The 14,509-nt window shown below is 57.4% G+C and overlaps 1 protein-coding gene across 8 annotated transcripts in view; it reads left to right on the forward strand.

The window, feature by feature from the left end:
- The window catches only part of TRAK1 (trafficking kinesin protein 1), a 120,737-nt gene extending 111,009 nt beyond the window's left edge, over positions 1-9,728 (forward strand). For 7 of the 8 annotated variants that reach the window (XM_029940495.1, XM_029940490.1, XM_029940492.1 and 4 more), the window contains 2 exons: positions 3,939-4,041; positions 6,954-9,728. In XM_029940495.1, coding sequence (XP_029796355.1) covers positions 3,939-4,041; positions 6,954-7,752 — 902 coding nt within the window. In that variant the 3' untranslated portion in view covers positions 7,753-9,728. Of the gene's footprint in view, positions 1-3,938; positions 4,042-4,810; positions 6,782-6,953 lie in introns of those variants that run through there. The other variant, XM_029940496.1, reaches the window with a different exon arrangement.
- Positions 9,729-14,509: the final 4,781 nt, after the last annotated feature.

Genomic DNA, 14,509 nt, shown 5'->3' on the forward strand with positions numbered 1-14,509 from the left:
CAGATCCGCGGCAGCAGCTTCACACCGTGTGTTCAGATTAAGAAAAGGAAAACTTCGGAGGCATCTTGTTCATTTTACATAGGTTTGGCCACCTCACATGCCAAGTGGGGAAGAGAATATGGAAGCTATCAGCGCATCCAGAGCCCTCTTTTCCCAGGACTTGGCGATGTGTTTGTAATTTTGATTTTTAAGAAGTTATTTATGGGGCACCTGGGTGGCTCAGTCGGTTAAGCATTTGACTTCCGCTCAGGTCAGGATCTCACGGTTCGTGGGTTCGAGCCTCGTGTCAGGCTCTGTGCTGACAGCTCAGAGCCTGGAGCCTGCTTCCGGTTCTGTGTCTCCCTCTCTCTCTGCCACTCCCCCACTCATGCTCTGTCGCTCTCTGTCTCAAAAATAAATAAACTTAAAAATAATTTTTTAAAGTTATTCATGTTAAGAAACAAACAGACAAAAAGCTCGGGTGTGTGGACCGGCCAGGCTTCTCCATCCTCAGAAATCCCCTCTGAAGCAGCCTGGTCCAGGTGTAGCCCCTTAGAATTTTGTAACTCCTCATAGAATTCTCTGGGTGCAGGTGTAGTTTTTGGCACCTGTGTGGGCTCATGTGAGAGGTCTTTTAAGGACGGGGTGCCAGGATGGCCTTTGGACAGGGAAGTTTCTGTCCTGCCCAGCACGTTCCCAGCCTGCGGTGTGGGGGCAGGAAAGCGCCATTCGGATTGACTGAAAGCAGGAGTCAGTGTATGCAAATCACACCATGTGGGTGGGAGACCGGCAGAGTCTTGGTCATGCCTCATGTCCCCGCCAGAGTGACCCAGCCTCCTCTGTGCACCTGTGCACTCCTCACAAGGAGAGCAGGGGGCCACGGGGCGAGCGATGGGCTTTCCCGCCCGTCCCCGGGAGGCCCAGACAGCCCCCCATGCAGCGATCACCCAGGTGTGCACAATCCCTGGTGTGGTCTCAAGGCCGCGCAGGGAGGAGGCCCCAGCTCAGGGGACCCTGTGACTGGCTGCGGCAGCAAGACCCCAAGCACCCAGCTTTCCCGTCTGTCCTGGGCACCCTTCCCCACCCCCCAGAGGACCTCAGGGGTCCGAACCATTTACCAAGTGCACCTGCTCTAGGTGGGAAGCACACCAAGGTCCGATCAGAGAGCAAGCGAGCAGGGTGGCTCTCGGCCCCGGAAAGCCCTCCTCTGCCCGGCCCTGCATGTGGCATGTTTGCGGAAACACAGATGTGTGCACTAGCCACCTGCACGTAGGTCACCAACACAGACCCTGGACGATCAAGGGTTAACTTAGGTTAGAGGTCCTCTCTGATAGATTAGGGCCCTGCGCAGAGTCAGAAGCCGGGGCAGATAGAAGTAACGGGGCAGATAGAAGTAACGGAGGATAGGGGATGTTGATGGAGGTCCTCAGTGCGAACACTAACCCACCTGGTGCTCTCCCGGCAAGTAGGAAGCCGGAGCGTTACACCCAAGAAACCTGCCCTCGGAGGCCCCAGGTGGGCAGTGGGAGGTGAACACACAGCCCCTGAGGCAGGGTCCTGGTGTCCCCTGGGGACTGGGGACTCCAAGAGGGAGCCCCCCACACCCCTGCCCGCTGCCCCTGAGTGGGAGAACTCGCTCTCCTGCTGGCAGGGCTTTAGGACTCAGCCTGCCCTGCTCTGTGGGGGACAGCGGAGGCCTCAGGCGACTCACTATCTCTGTGTTGTGTCTCAAGGAAGGGAGGCGCCGCAGCGACCCGGCAGGCAGTGGTGAAGCGCGGAGAGCGGGGCCAGGAGTCCCAGTGGTATTTCGGAGGACCGACCCTCTGGCTTGGCACTTTTGATTCCTTCCCGTTGATCTTCCTGTCCGTTGCTTCTGGGGAATGATGACTTCTGAATTTTAGCAGCCTTTTCCTGTCCCCAGACCCATCTGTTGAAGATGGGTGCTGCTTTTGCTGATGCCAACGTGTCTCTAGAAATGCCCATCTCGCACCACCTGTCGCAATGGAAGATCCAACACATGGCCCGGGGCGGGGGGGTGGGGGGTGGGGGGTGGGGGGCGAACCTTTGGGCCCTTCTGATTTGATTTTCTGGCCGTGGGTTTAAATGGGGACCACTCCTAATAGAGCCAGCCTGGCTTCTGATTGTTTTCTTAAGGTGATCTCTCTCTCTGCTGCTTGTCTTCATTACCCTTCTTTCCTGCATTTTTCTTTCTTCCCTCCCTCCCAAATAACCCCTCACGTCTGTTATTTGGGATGCTTCTCTGAGGCCTTTTGTTGCTTTTGTGGCTAGATCTTACTGCAGCCAGAGAATCGTGATTGTTTGGTTGCCTTTTCTTCATAGCTTCTCCCATTTTTGTTTTGTTGGCCATGATTTTCCAGTCACCTGAGTTCCTGAGCAGTCATGTTCATCGGTTGAGAAGCAAAGATTTGCAAAGGCTGTTTTCATGTGTGTTTTTGCCCCTTCCTGCTCTGCCCAGTGCCGCCCACGGCTAAGGGTTGGCCGACTGCCACACCAGGGGCCACGGGGCCTGCCTGCGCCCAGAGAGAGGGGTTGGCCCATAGTAATGGGGCAGAGCAGTCTGAGATTGCGCCCCTGGTCCCTGCCACCGTTTTTGTGCGCTGGCCTTGTCCTGCCTGCCTTCAGTTTGCCTGTGTCCATCAGTTTTTGTTTTCTCTGGTTTCTGGGTTTATTTTGTTTCCTTGTTTTTTTGGGGTTTTTAAAGGCACAGTCAGCTGTGTGTGGGTCTGTAGGTTTGAGGCCCCCAATCTCTTCTATTTTACTTTTTGTCAAATCCAAGGGGAAACTCGCCATAATGAGCTAGAAGATTCTAGTTCGCAGCCTTTTGACTCTCCAGAGTGCTCATGCCTCTGAAAACCAAATGTGTTTCCCCCCCCAAGAGGTCTCTGGGGGGCTGAGCTGCTAGAGGGGCGCGGGCTGGGCCAGGGTGGGGGGCCGAGGGGGCTTCCCAGCACTGCACTGTGCATGCTATCAGCAGCATCGGGTTTTTTTTCATTTTTCCTTTTTTTTCCCCTTTTTTCCTTTTTTCTTTTTTTTTTGCATTTGAGTTATGAACGAGGGTGACCCCTACAATCATGATGTCTCCCACAGACGCGATCTCTCATTCCCGCTCGCCGGCCTCCTGATGCATGCTCCCAGTGCTTCTGTGATTTACTTTGCCCCAAATCATAGGCTTCAGCTGCCTCAACAACACCTCCTTGGAGCTTTAAAAGGACACACATGGAGGACAACTTCATTTTCATTAGAAATCAGACATCCTGGAGACGGCAAGAAAGTGGCCTGGGGGACAGGGGCGGCGCACACTGCTGGGTGTCAGACCGCACCTGATCCCGGAGCTGGGGACGTCCCCAGGCTCCGGGAGTCTCCCACCTTGTTGCTGGGGCAGCTGACGTCCCGTGTCCCTCCCCGCCGCCCACACGGACCCAGTAGTGGAGCCAGCTCCCCAGCCCCTTTCCGCGGACGCAGGAAAGGGGGCCGTGTGAGCCTTGCCCCCTGTCCAGGTGGCAAGGCCCTGCCCTGCCCCCATACCTTGCCCCTCTCCTTGGCAGAACTTGGCACCCGTTGCCAGTGAAAAGAAGTGTGAAACACCACAGGGAGGAAGCCGGTTCTGACCCCTGAGGGCGGGAAACCAGATTGCCCCCAAGGGCTCATTAGCTCCTCAAACTGGATCCACTACTGGCCAAAGAGCGCGGATGGGGAACCCTGTCTGGACTGGGCCGGAAGCTGCAATTCGATGCTCTGCACACCGGTGCTCCAGTGGGTGGTGAGTTCTGAAAGACCACCTCCGTCCCAGAACACGCGCATTACAGCTTCCGCGCCCAGATCTAGTACCAAGGCGGCTCATCGCTTCTTACGTCCACTGAGAGCCATGCTGGGATTTTACTTTTCTCGTGGGTTTATTGGATGCAAGGAATATGTTCTGTCCCCTCCCCCCGATCCAGCACACCACCCTGGGAAGTGCATGTCACAGACCAACTCCACCTTCACCTTCACCACATGTCGCATCCTGCATCCTTCCGATGAACTCACGAGGGTCACGCCAAGGTAAGGGACCCCGTTCTCGGGGTGGGGAAGGGCGGGGCGAGGCTGGGCCACCTCCTGCAGGACTTAGGGGCAAGAAGAGTCGGAGTAGAGACGCTCATTCAAAACCAGCTCGGGCCGGCTGAGGCGTCTCGGAGCGCCTGCTCTTCGGGGTCCCGTCTTCCCTCTTGAGTTGAGGCCCTTGTTGACTCAGGTCCAGCACGGAGAGACCAGGACCCACTCTAGGCGCCTTTTTGACCATGATCCCTCCCTGACTAGCCGAAGTTGGCACTCCCACAGTCCGTAGGACCGTCTCGGTTGGGATTTTCTCCCGAAGTGTGTCGGGAGAGCTTGGAGTTCCTCCACAGAGTGGAGTGCCTGAGCCTTGTGGAGGCTGCTGGCCTTTGGAATAGACCAGAACCACACACCACAGCCGCACTGCAGTGACTGAAATGATAAGACTTAAAGACCGAACGGTGTGCCCAGCACGGTCCGGTTTCCTTTGGTGCCTTTGAGAAGCGACCGGGACTGGCACCATCTGGCAAGGGGGCTTGGAGGGCGTGGTGGGGGGGTCCGCCGGGCTGGATGTCAGGCCTTGCACAGCTTCCAGTGGAAAGGGAAACCGTCTCCCTGCACGTGCTGAGGTGACCCCCCCCAGCCCCTTCTCTGTGGTGCAGTCGAGCGAGACGCTGGGCGAGTGGAAGGTGACGCAGGCAGGGCGGGAGGCCAGCCGGGCCAGCTCGAGGGCACGGCCACCCCGGGAACGCCTCAAACCATGAATAATTCTCCGCAGGTCATGTGAGGACGACGGAGGGGCGAAGCGGCCCTGTGCCCCGTTGAGCTGAAAGGAGATGTAGGGCAGAGAGGGAGCCCGCGGGCGAGGCAGGGGTGAGCCCGGCGCCAGCGGTGCCTGCCCCGGCAGGGCCACTGGAGGGGGCTGTGTGTGCACGTGTGGCCGCCACTAACCCAGGATGTGTCTCTGCGGTTGTGCCTGGCTAACGTGGCCTTGACAGTGGACGCCCCTAACCCCTCTAAACGCTCAGTTGAGCCGAGTGCCGGCACTAACATGGGCCTAACCCAAGTTCCCGGCAGAAGGGGGTCTACGTTTCAGCTTGTCGTCTCTGACCCCCCTCCTGCCTCTGGCGAGCGCGGCGCCCCCACCCACGGCTCAGTGTTGGGAGAGCCTGTGGTTTTGCCATGCGCTGGAGCCTCTCCGCGAGGTGACCTGCTGTCTGAAGCTGTAGGACTCAAAACGGCAGTCCTGTCCCTGTCCCTAGGTCCACGGGGCGGGACAGACCTGGGCACTCACTAGCCAGGAAGGCTTTCTGCCTGGGTTTGAAAGGCTGACAGGCGTGGGACAAAATCAAAGATTTGAAGGCCCCGCTGTTTTTGCCCCCGATTGCTTGTAGATCAGTGTTGTAGAATCGCACTTGGGCTTCTTGAAGAATCCATTTCTTAACCGCAGGACTCTGCTGTGGCCCCTAATCTCGTGTCCCTCAGAGCGCTCCCGGCCCACCAGCACCCCTACCCCTGAGCTTGCCGGAGATGGGCCTGCTCTGGGTTTCTCACCTCACGCGGACCAGCCGGCGGCAAGGTCCCCGAGTGCGCAGCCAAGGGACTTGGCTCGGACTTGCTGTGAACCCCCCGCCCCCAGCAAAAGGCCCCCCACTCAGGTCATTCCTGGGACCTACTCCAGAGCGATGCCCCTTCCTGCCCGTGCCCCTCGCTGGCGTCTTGTCCAAGGTATCTGTCTGGCTTTCCTTCCACCAAGCTGGGGGAGAGGGCTCCGTGCCCTCGGCTCCTGGGGGCACCCAGCTGGCCTGCTCCGGGGGCACCGGCAGCCCCTGCCCTGTCCCTGGGTAGGTGCCAGGGCAGGGCTCATAACACTACGGAAGGGCACGCAGCTTTGCCCTTAGTGGTTTATCCGGAACCTGTGAAGGGCCCCGTGCCTTTGTGGCCTGGCCCCATCCCTGTCCCCGCTGTTAAGGGAGGGCCTTTCCTGAAGTTAAGGCAGACAGCAGTGTGTGTCCCCCGCAGCCCCTGCTGTCCCGTCTGTCCCCACACCCTTTATGCCAGACCCCGCTTCTGGAACACGGCGGGTCCTCCACCAGCAGGACACAAGTGGGTGAAGGAATCCTGCCTTCCTTGGGCGACACGGGTTTCACACATCCTGTGAGCCTTTTCCGGGGAGCTCCTTAGATGCAGGCCTGCTGGATGTGACCCAGCTGCCCCTGCCCCTGTCACTCCACTCACGGAGGTGGAGGCAGAAGCCACGGAACGGGGACCAAGGGGAAGCGCGGTGCAAGGGGGAAGGACGCGATGGTGGCGGTCAGGAGGCTGGCGTCTGCTGCTGAGGCGATGCCCACCCTCAGCCTGTGTGCCCGTCACCCGAAGGCCCCCCACCTGGACGCCCCACCTGCTGGGGCCACTCCCGGGATAAGCCCTCAGATCCCATAGTCCTGGTTAACTTCCTGCCTCCCGGGAGTAGCCATTGGGAAGGAACCCTGGACCTTGAGTACTCTGGTAGGGAAAGAAAGCCTCTCTGCCGAAGGGCTCCCCCTATCCCCCATCTTTGGGGTCACCCAGACTTGAGCTCGAGTCCGAAGTCTTCCAGTTAATAGCAGAGCGTGACACTGGATAAGCCCCCTAACCTCTGAGCCTGAGTTTCGTTCGTCACCTGCAAAGGGGACAGCTATCCCCACCCTCTGGGGCTGAGACCAGGGAATCACGTGCGGTTTGTTAACTTTAACTCTGCCCCCACGCCCGCCCCTCGTGGGAGGGAGGGAGGGAGGGAGGGAGGAACCCACGTGGGAAGAGGCGTCTGGGGAGCCTGGGAGGGGGAGTCCCCCCTGGACTCCGGCAGGAGGCCGGCCACCAGCCTTTCATGGGGCTCACAGGAATGTCCCGAGGAATGACCTCTTGTCTTGTCTCATCAGCCTTAACTCGGCTCCGACTCCAGCCTGTGGTAGCGCCGGCCACTTGAAGTCCACGCCGGTGGCCACCCCGTGCACTCCGCGGAGACTGAGCCTGGCCGAGTCCTTCACCAACGTGCGCGAGTCCACGACCACCATGAGCACGTCGCTGGGGCTGGTGTGGCTGCTGAAGGAGCGTGGCATCTCCGCGGCCGTCTACCACCCCCAGGGCTGGGACCGGGCCGGCCGGGGCTCCCTCCTGCACGCCTACGCGCCCAGGATGGCGGCGATCCCCTCCACGCCCCCCAACTCGCCTATGCAGACACCCACGTCTTCCCCCCCCTCCTTCGAGTTCAAGTGCACGAGCCCTCCGTACGACAACTTCCTGGCGTCCAAGCCTGCCAGCTCCATCCTGAGGGAGGTGAGGGAGAAGAAGAGCGTGCGGAGCAGCGAGAGCCAGACAGACGTGTCTGTCTCCAACCTCAACCTCGTGGACAAAGTCAGGAGGCTCGGCGTGGCCCGAGTGGTGAACTCAGGGCGAGCCCACGTCCCCGCCTTGACTGAGGACCAGGGACCCCTCCTCTGCGGGCCCCCGGGCCCCACCCAGGCCCTCGTGCCCGGAGGCCTGGTCCCTGAGGGCCTGCCTCTCGGGTGCCCCAGCGTCACGAGTGCCATCGGCGGGCTGCAGCTCGCCAGCGGCATCCGGAGGAACCGCAGCTTCCCCACCATGGTGGGGTCCAGCATGCAGATGAAGGCCCCCGTGACTCTCGCCTCGGGCATCTTGATGGGTGCTAAGCTCCCCAAACAAACTAGCTTCCGGTGAGGACGGGAGGGGGGCCCTTCCCCTGGAGGAGGCCAGCCTTGCTCCTGCCTCCCTCCCGCCCCCCTGCACTGCACACTCTCCCTCTCTCTTCCTCCGCCCCTCCCCTCTTGAGCTAGACAAATCAACCTCGTGCCTCATGGGGGAAGAGTGGACACTTGGCACAGCGTGTACATAGGACTCGGAGACCTTGTGTCCACCCTGCCCTTTCTCCGTCTCCCACGGGAAGGGCCCTGGCGCCGTCACCGCTGTCACTGGGACTTTGTGCAGCCGGGGGACAGGGGCAGGCGGGTGGCCCTTTCTCCTCCTCTGGGAAGCACTGAAATCCCAAGTGCATTCTTATCCTATGGATAGGAAACCAGTGAATCCGTGGCCGGCTCCCGGGGCTGTCCGTTGCGAGCTGGCAGGGGGCACAGGCCTCTGCCCCTGGTGTCGCCGGACGCCTCCCCTTGCTCCTCGCAGAAGAAGCGGGGGCCTCGGGCTGTGCCACACGCAGCTGATGTAGCTTTCGGGATTGGGGGGCCGTTCTTTCTTTCAGGGGTGGCCCGGCCTCCTCAAGACCGTCTCTGCTTCAAAGGAGAGTGGCTTCTTTTTTTTTGAGGTGGGACTTTTTTTTCCCCATGCCTTCTACCTGAGTCCCCCTTCTGTGTCCTGTAATCGTGTGTCAGGCCGGACGTCTGACCTGAAAGAATGTATTCACACTCCTGCAGTGCCCTGTCCCCCGTGTGTTCTGCGTGTGGCTTTCGTTTTCCGTTTTTTATATGCAGCGAAGTAATGGTACTAGATGGCAAGTCACAGCCCCTGTCCTGTGGGTCTGGGACCCTGATGTCACACGGTTTCCAATATACCAGACCGCTACCGAGATGGCGGCAGAGTCTGGGGACCCAGTGTCACAACCCAATCGGGACCAGACCCGAGACACTTCTGACAATAGGATTAAAAGGAAAGGAGGGAGGGGGCAAGGCTGTGAGCGGAATTCGTCAACAGTGAAAGTGAAAAGACCCACAGCCACATGTACTACCACACCGGGTCATGGGGGAGGGAGGCGTGGGCGTCCCGCTGGCTCCCGTCCTTCCTGGGGCCCGAGGTCCGCCCGGGCGCCATCACGCCCATGGTCTGGATGCGGGCGTCCAGCGCCCACACCTGTGCCCTCGCATCTCAGCGCCCAGTGGCTACAATCAGGCGTCGTGTCCCGCCCCCTCCCCGAACCCTGTATCTCCTTGTGCCGCCGTTCAGGAAGCGATGGAGGGGCCTGTGGCAAGAGCCGCGCGTGAACCAGGGAGCCTGGTCCTGCTGGCGTCGCTGACAAAGTCCGGAACTCTTATTTATTATTTATGTGTGCTGTGTTTTAACCATCCACCCTCCTGTCCGGTTCAGTCACAGCGTGGCTGTGGCATTCCAGTCCGAGCAGGTGACTTGTTTATCCGCGCCCGAGGACCGTGCTGTCCCTTCGGGCCCCTCGGCCCTTCGTTCCAGCCGCTCCTGGAAGGTCACATCACAGGCAGATGAAATCATCCCCGGCCCCACCCCTGCGCCTCGCCCCACCCCTCCCCAGACGTGTCCGGCTCCGTGTACACTGACGCCCACCAAAGCGTCGCTGAGAAAGTCTGAAAGGAGCAAACGTCAGTGCCCCGATTTTAGATTATTTATTCTCAGAACACGAGGGTGCGGGGTGTTTTCAGCCCTCCTCCTGGTTGTCTGCGTGCACTCACTGCAAGGAAATTTTTTATTTGAATGTATTTTAAAGCAGTAGGTAGAATAACAAAGTAGGAAAGCCACGAACTGATGGACCACTTGGTGTATTCGGAGAGGGGCCACCACCACCACTGAGGAAATCCCGGTGAGGAAATCGGCCGCCCAGAGGTTGCAGGACTTAGCATAGCTCACCATCAACCTTGTGCAACCACTGCATCAAAAAACAATACGATTTCATCCTCTAATGAATATCAATAAAATAAGTTCAAATGATGGAAAACACACTCGGCCTCTGACTTGTATTCCATTTTTCATCTTTTCCATTTGCACACCTTACTGCACCTGAGCCAGCTGTCCGGCTGGAACCTGGAGAGCTTCCCTACTTTTCAGGGCCGTCTACTGCTCCACCGCACCCACAAGGACCACGTTCGCACTCCTGCGGAGCAGTGCTCCGGGGCTGGGCGCGGAGTTAATTTCTAGCCCAGGCCTGTCATGAGAGGGGAAAACCACAACACTCTGCCCATATGTAACTGTCACTTGTGGGAGCACATCTGTGTGATAAAGTCCGAGGTAGAGGTTCCCAAATTGCCCTCCACAGAGTTCAGAAACTTCTAAGAACTGAGGACAACAGAGGGTCATCAGAGACTTGAGAGAGAAAGGAGACCGAACCTGCCGCCCCACTATGTGGCGCGGTGGTGGCAACGTGGATTTTACACCAGGTGCTGCCGTTCGGTCGCATGTGACCTCAGGCAAGCACCTATGGTCTTTGGGGCCTTCTTTTACCCTGTAACGTGTGAACAGTAAAATATCTAAGGGTTAATTCACTGAGTAAATGTATCTTGAGTATCTGCCGAGTGAGGCATTGTTCTAGGTAGTGGGGAGCTAAGTAGCTAAGAAGCTAAGTCGTTTCTGCCCAAGTTGGCACACAGCCCAAACGTATAATAATCCCCGCGCCCCTCCCTTCCCCTGAAGCACGTGTTGGGACGGTGCCCCCTCCCTGTCGGCACAGCCTCCACCGCCCTGGGTTCCCGTATGGACGAGGCTCCCCACCAGCCTGTGTTTGGCATGTGATCCGAAGGACAGACAATCCTGTGAAGCCAGTGGGTTACTTGGGGAGAACGTCAGATTCCCCGTGTGCAGGGCCCAGGCGTCTGTGGTTTACCGAGCCCTCCAGATGGTTCTGGACTAACGTTCGAGAACCACTGCGCGGGGCCAGCTGGTGCGGGAACCTTGCCACGGGAGGCAGCTTTGGGCTGAGGCTTGAGGGGCTTGAGGAGGCCAGACGGCTGCAGCCCACGTTGGTTGAAGGCAGAATGAGGGTTTTATTGTGGGTGACCCTGAATCTGGGCTTCAAGGAGGGCAGGATTGGCCCCGGGGTGGGGCGGGGTGGCTGGAAGGCATTCCAGGTGGAGGGAAAAGAAGAGGAGGAGAGGGAACAGGATCCTAGGATGCATTTTTCTAGGCCCTTCCTCACAGCAGCAGGGTACCTGGTAAATACAGAGGGCCAAGAGAGGTAGGAAAACCACCATTTTGCAACCATAAAACTACAACAACGGTACCAAAACCATGCGTGTTTGTTAGAATCATTGCGCACATCCCTTCCATAGGATGTCTGTGACTCTGCAAAGGGGGAAAAGGTACCTTCCGGTGGAGAAACCTGCCGTCCGGGACCTTCTGGGGGACTTGCTGGGAAGCACACACCGTTTCTGTGCAGCTCTGCCAGAATTGCAAACCCTGAATCTTGAGGTTGACAAATTGACTAACTCAAATTGCAGGACATTTTATAAGACTGTGTACCTGTTCCCTTTACCAATGTCAGTCTCATGAAAGACCGAGGAACTCTATCAGAATAAAGGAGAATAGAGTCAACGAGTGTCCTTCCTGACTCTGAACTAGGGCGCCTGCAGTAGAGATACCGGGATGGTCAGAGGAACACGGAATCAATATTAAATTCATGAATAAAAAATACTGAAAATATTACATTTCATGAATTCATTTGTGCCATAGCTATGTAAAAACTTGTCCTATTTCTTAGGAGATGATAAAGGATTAAGATAGAGGGGCTTGAGGTCTGTCTGCAAGTCATTTTCATATATTTCTAGAAAAAGCAAATAAGAATTTGTTTTTGAAAGATTCAAGATGGGTACATGGCTGGCTCAGTCCAGTAAGCAGGCGTTTGATTGGTTGTGAGTTTGAGCCCCCGTGTTGGGCATAGAGGAAAGGAAGGAAGGGAAGGAGGGAGGGAGGTAGGAAGAAAAGAGAGGAAGGAAGGAGAGAAAGAAAAGAAGAAAAGAAAGAAAGAAAAGAAAGAAAGAAAAGAAAGAAAAAGAAGAGGGGCACCTGGGTGGTTCAGTCGGTTAAGTGTTCAACCTCGGCTCAGGTCATGATCCCACGGTTCGTGGGTTCAAGCCCGGCGTCGGGCTCTGTGCTGACAGCTCAGAGCCTGGCGCCTGCTTCGGATTCTGGGTCTCCCTCCCTCTGTCCTCCCCTGCTCGCACTCTCTCAAAATAAAAAAATTTAAAAAGAAAAAACATGTTTTAAAGACACAAGAAAAGGAACCCTTTGAAGGTGGGAAGCCCCTACCAGCATACGGCAGCATCTTGTAAACTCTAAGAAGAAGTGCATTTTTCTGCCTCCTGGCTATGGCAGGAGGCTCCTGGGGGGGCCGGGTTCCCCTAACTGTTCCAAGTTGAATTTCCTCTTGGGTATCCTGAGCCCAATCCCCAGCCCAGGGAGCTGAACCGGAAGGCGCCATGGCCTTGTCAAAGAGGTAGTTGCTGGGACCAGGAACAAAGACATCAAATTCTCGGTTTCTCAAATGGGGACAGAAAAAACTAAGTATAGGTTTGCCTTCAGACCAAAGGCCTTGGGATGAATCCCACTGAGCTCTTTTCCTTGTACTGCTTACTGTCTCTCCGCGGCTCCCATGACTCAGCAGGTTCTCCACGCTGCTGGATGAAGGGGGGCACTGGAGAGCACCCCTCACCTTCGCTGACCCTGGGCCAACTCTAGGGTCCCTGGAGAAGCCCCAGCGGAGTCTGAGGATCTAAGTACAGATGCGCTAGTTTCACAGCCGGGGGTGGGGGAGGGGGCAGGAAAACGGAGGTATTCCAGAATTCGGCCGAGGCCCCTCCCCCTTACCCGGACAGTGACCGCACGAAAGTAGATGTGGCTGCAAGTGGGTCTCCTCAGAGAGATCCCCAGGGGCCACCAAGTGCCTGCCACCAGGGTAGATCTGGGACTCACTTCCAAACAGGGCCTGGGAGGAGCAGAGAGGCAGGGGCGCCCTAGGGGCCTGTCCCGCGGCGGGGAGAAAGGAGACGCCGCAGCCCCCCCGCCGGCTCGTAGGAGTGCGGCCACCTGGAACGTGGGCTTCGGCCCAGGAGAAGTTTGTGGAGGTGGGAAGTTATTCCGAATTGCCTAAATGGATTGGGGGGAAATTTAGGGAAAAATTATTTTGCTCAGTGTGGGCTTTTGGCTGGAAAACCGATCCTGGAGGATTTTCTGTAGCCAGTAGAGGGCACTTGAGGGCAGCAGGAGACCTCCAATCCTGGAGTCCGGTGGGGTTGCTCTCCCCCCCCCTCCGCAGGGAAGCTGCCCGCGTGGACAGAGACACGGAGGGAAGGCAGGAGGCGTGGTCTGAGTGGGCAGGTGAGACGGAGGGAGGCATTCCAGGCCCAGGGGGACAGCATCTTCACAGGCGGGCTGCGTCAGTACAGAAACTCAGCATAATGTGGGAAGGAGCCCACCTCCGTGTACCCCGCCACACCGAGGAGACAGAAGAAAGCGAATCATAGTTTACAGAACATTCCAGAGTAGACTGTTTCCACCTTTGGAAATAAGTCCACCCTCTTATAATATACCTTCCTTTTAAAAATAATTTTTGTTGGGGCGCCTGGGTGGCTCAGTCGGTTAAGCACCCGACTCTCGATGTTGGCTCAGGTCATGATCTCACTCATGAGATCGAGCCCCGCTGACAGTGCAGAGCCTGCTTGGGACTCTCTCCCTCCCTCTCTCTCTGTCCCTCCCTGCTCGTTCTCTCTCTCTCTCTCTCTCTCAAAATAAATAAACATTAGGAAATAAAAATAATTTTTGTTCCTTGCCCTTTCCAAAAATATTTGGAGCTGGCGTCACCCTCTAAGGCGTCACCCCCCTTTCCTCTGTGATACTTAGCCCACGTGTCCCAAGCCCGGCAGAGCCACAGCGCAGTGACAGAGTGTCCCTTTGGCGGTGCTTGGGCCTTCCCGTGTCTAGTGCCAAGGCTCAGGCCGATTCTGCTCTCAAGTCCAAAAGATTTAAGACCAGAGAGGGAAAGTGGAGCCTTTAGCTCAGACCAGCAGGATGGAGGCTCAGCAGCGCCGAGAGCAGACCTGAGCCTGGGGAAGAGAGGCAGGAGGGGACCGGTGCCAACCGCGAGCAGCGGGACGCGCGGGGCTTTCTGCAGCCAGGGCAGCAGATTTGCAAGCGGGCCAGAGTTTAGGGACATCTTTTCGGAAGAGAAAAACCAGATGTGTTGTTCCCCAAGCCCCCAGGTAGATAAACCCTTGGTCCTCGCTGGGGCCCGTGGTGCCAGGACACTAAGGGGCCGTGTAGTGGTGGCTCCACGCGGCCCCGACTCTCCTCATTGCCTGTTTCCGGCCAGTGGCCTTCACGCCATTGGGTCCCCACTGGTGACTGAGAAGTATTGCAGCATGTGCTCAGCTGGTCCGAGTGGGCCCTGGGCCGCAGAGGGTCTGGGACTGACCCACCAAAGACACAAAGTACCCGGCTTAGGAACTGGGTAGGTAGACACCGCCCCCCTCATCAGCTAATTTCCTGTCTCTGGCTCCCCCAAGTCTGCCTTGTCAAAGCTGGAGTCCAGACCCCCTGAACACACAGGGATGAAGAGGGGATCCCTGAGCCGGTGCCAACGGCCAGCAAGCCCCGGGACTTTCCAGACCTCTAAAATGGTGCTTCTCAATCCTTAGTTGTGACGCACTTGTTGGTCTGCTTTGAATCAATTCATATGGGCCAATATTTGTCAAATACAACAGTGAAAATACAAAACCAACTTTTAAATTATTAG

The sequence above is a fragment of the Suricata suricatta genome, chromosome 5 (assembly GCF_006229205.1).
Source record: "Suricata suricatta isolate VVHF042 chromosome 5, meerkat_22Aug2017_6uvM2_HiC, whole genome shotgun sequence".
NCBI lineage: Eukaryota > Metazoa > Chordata > Mammalia > Carnivora > Herpestidae > Suricata > Suricata suricatta.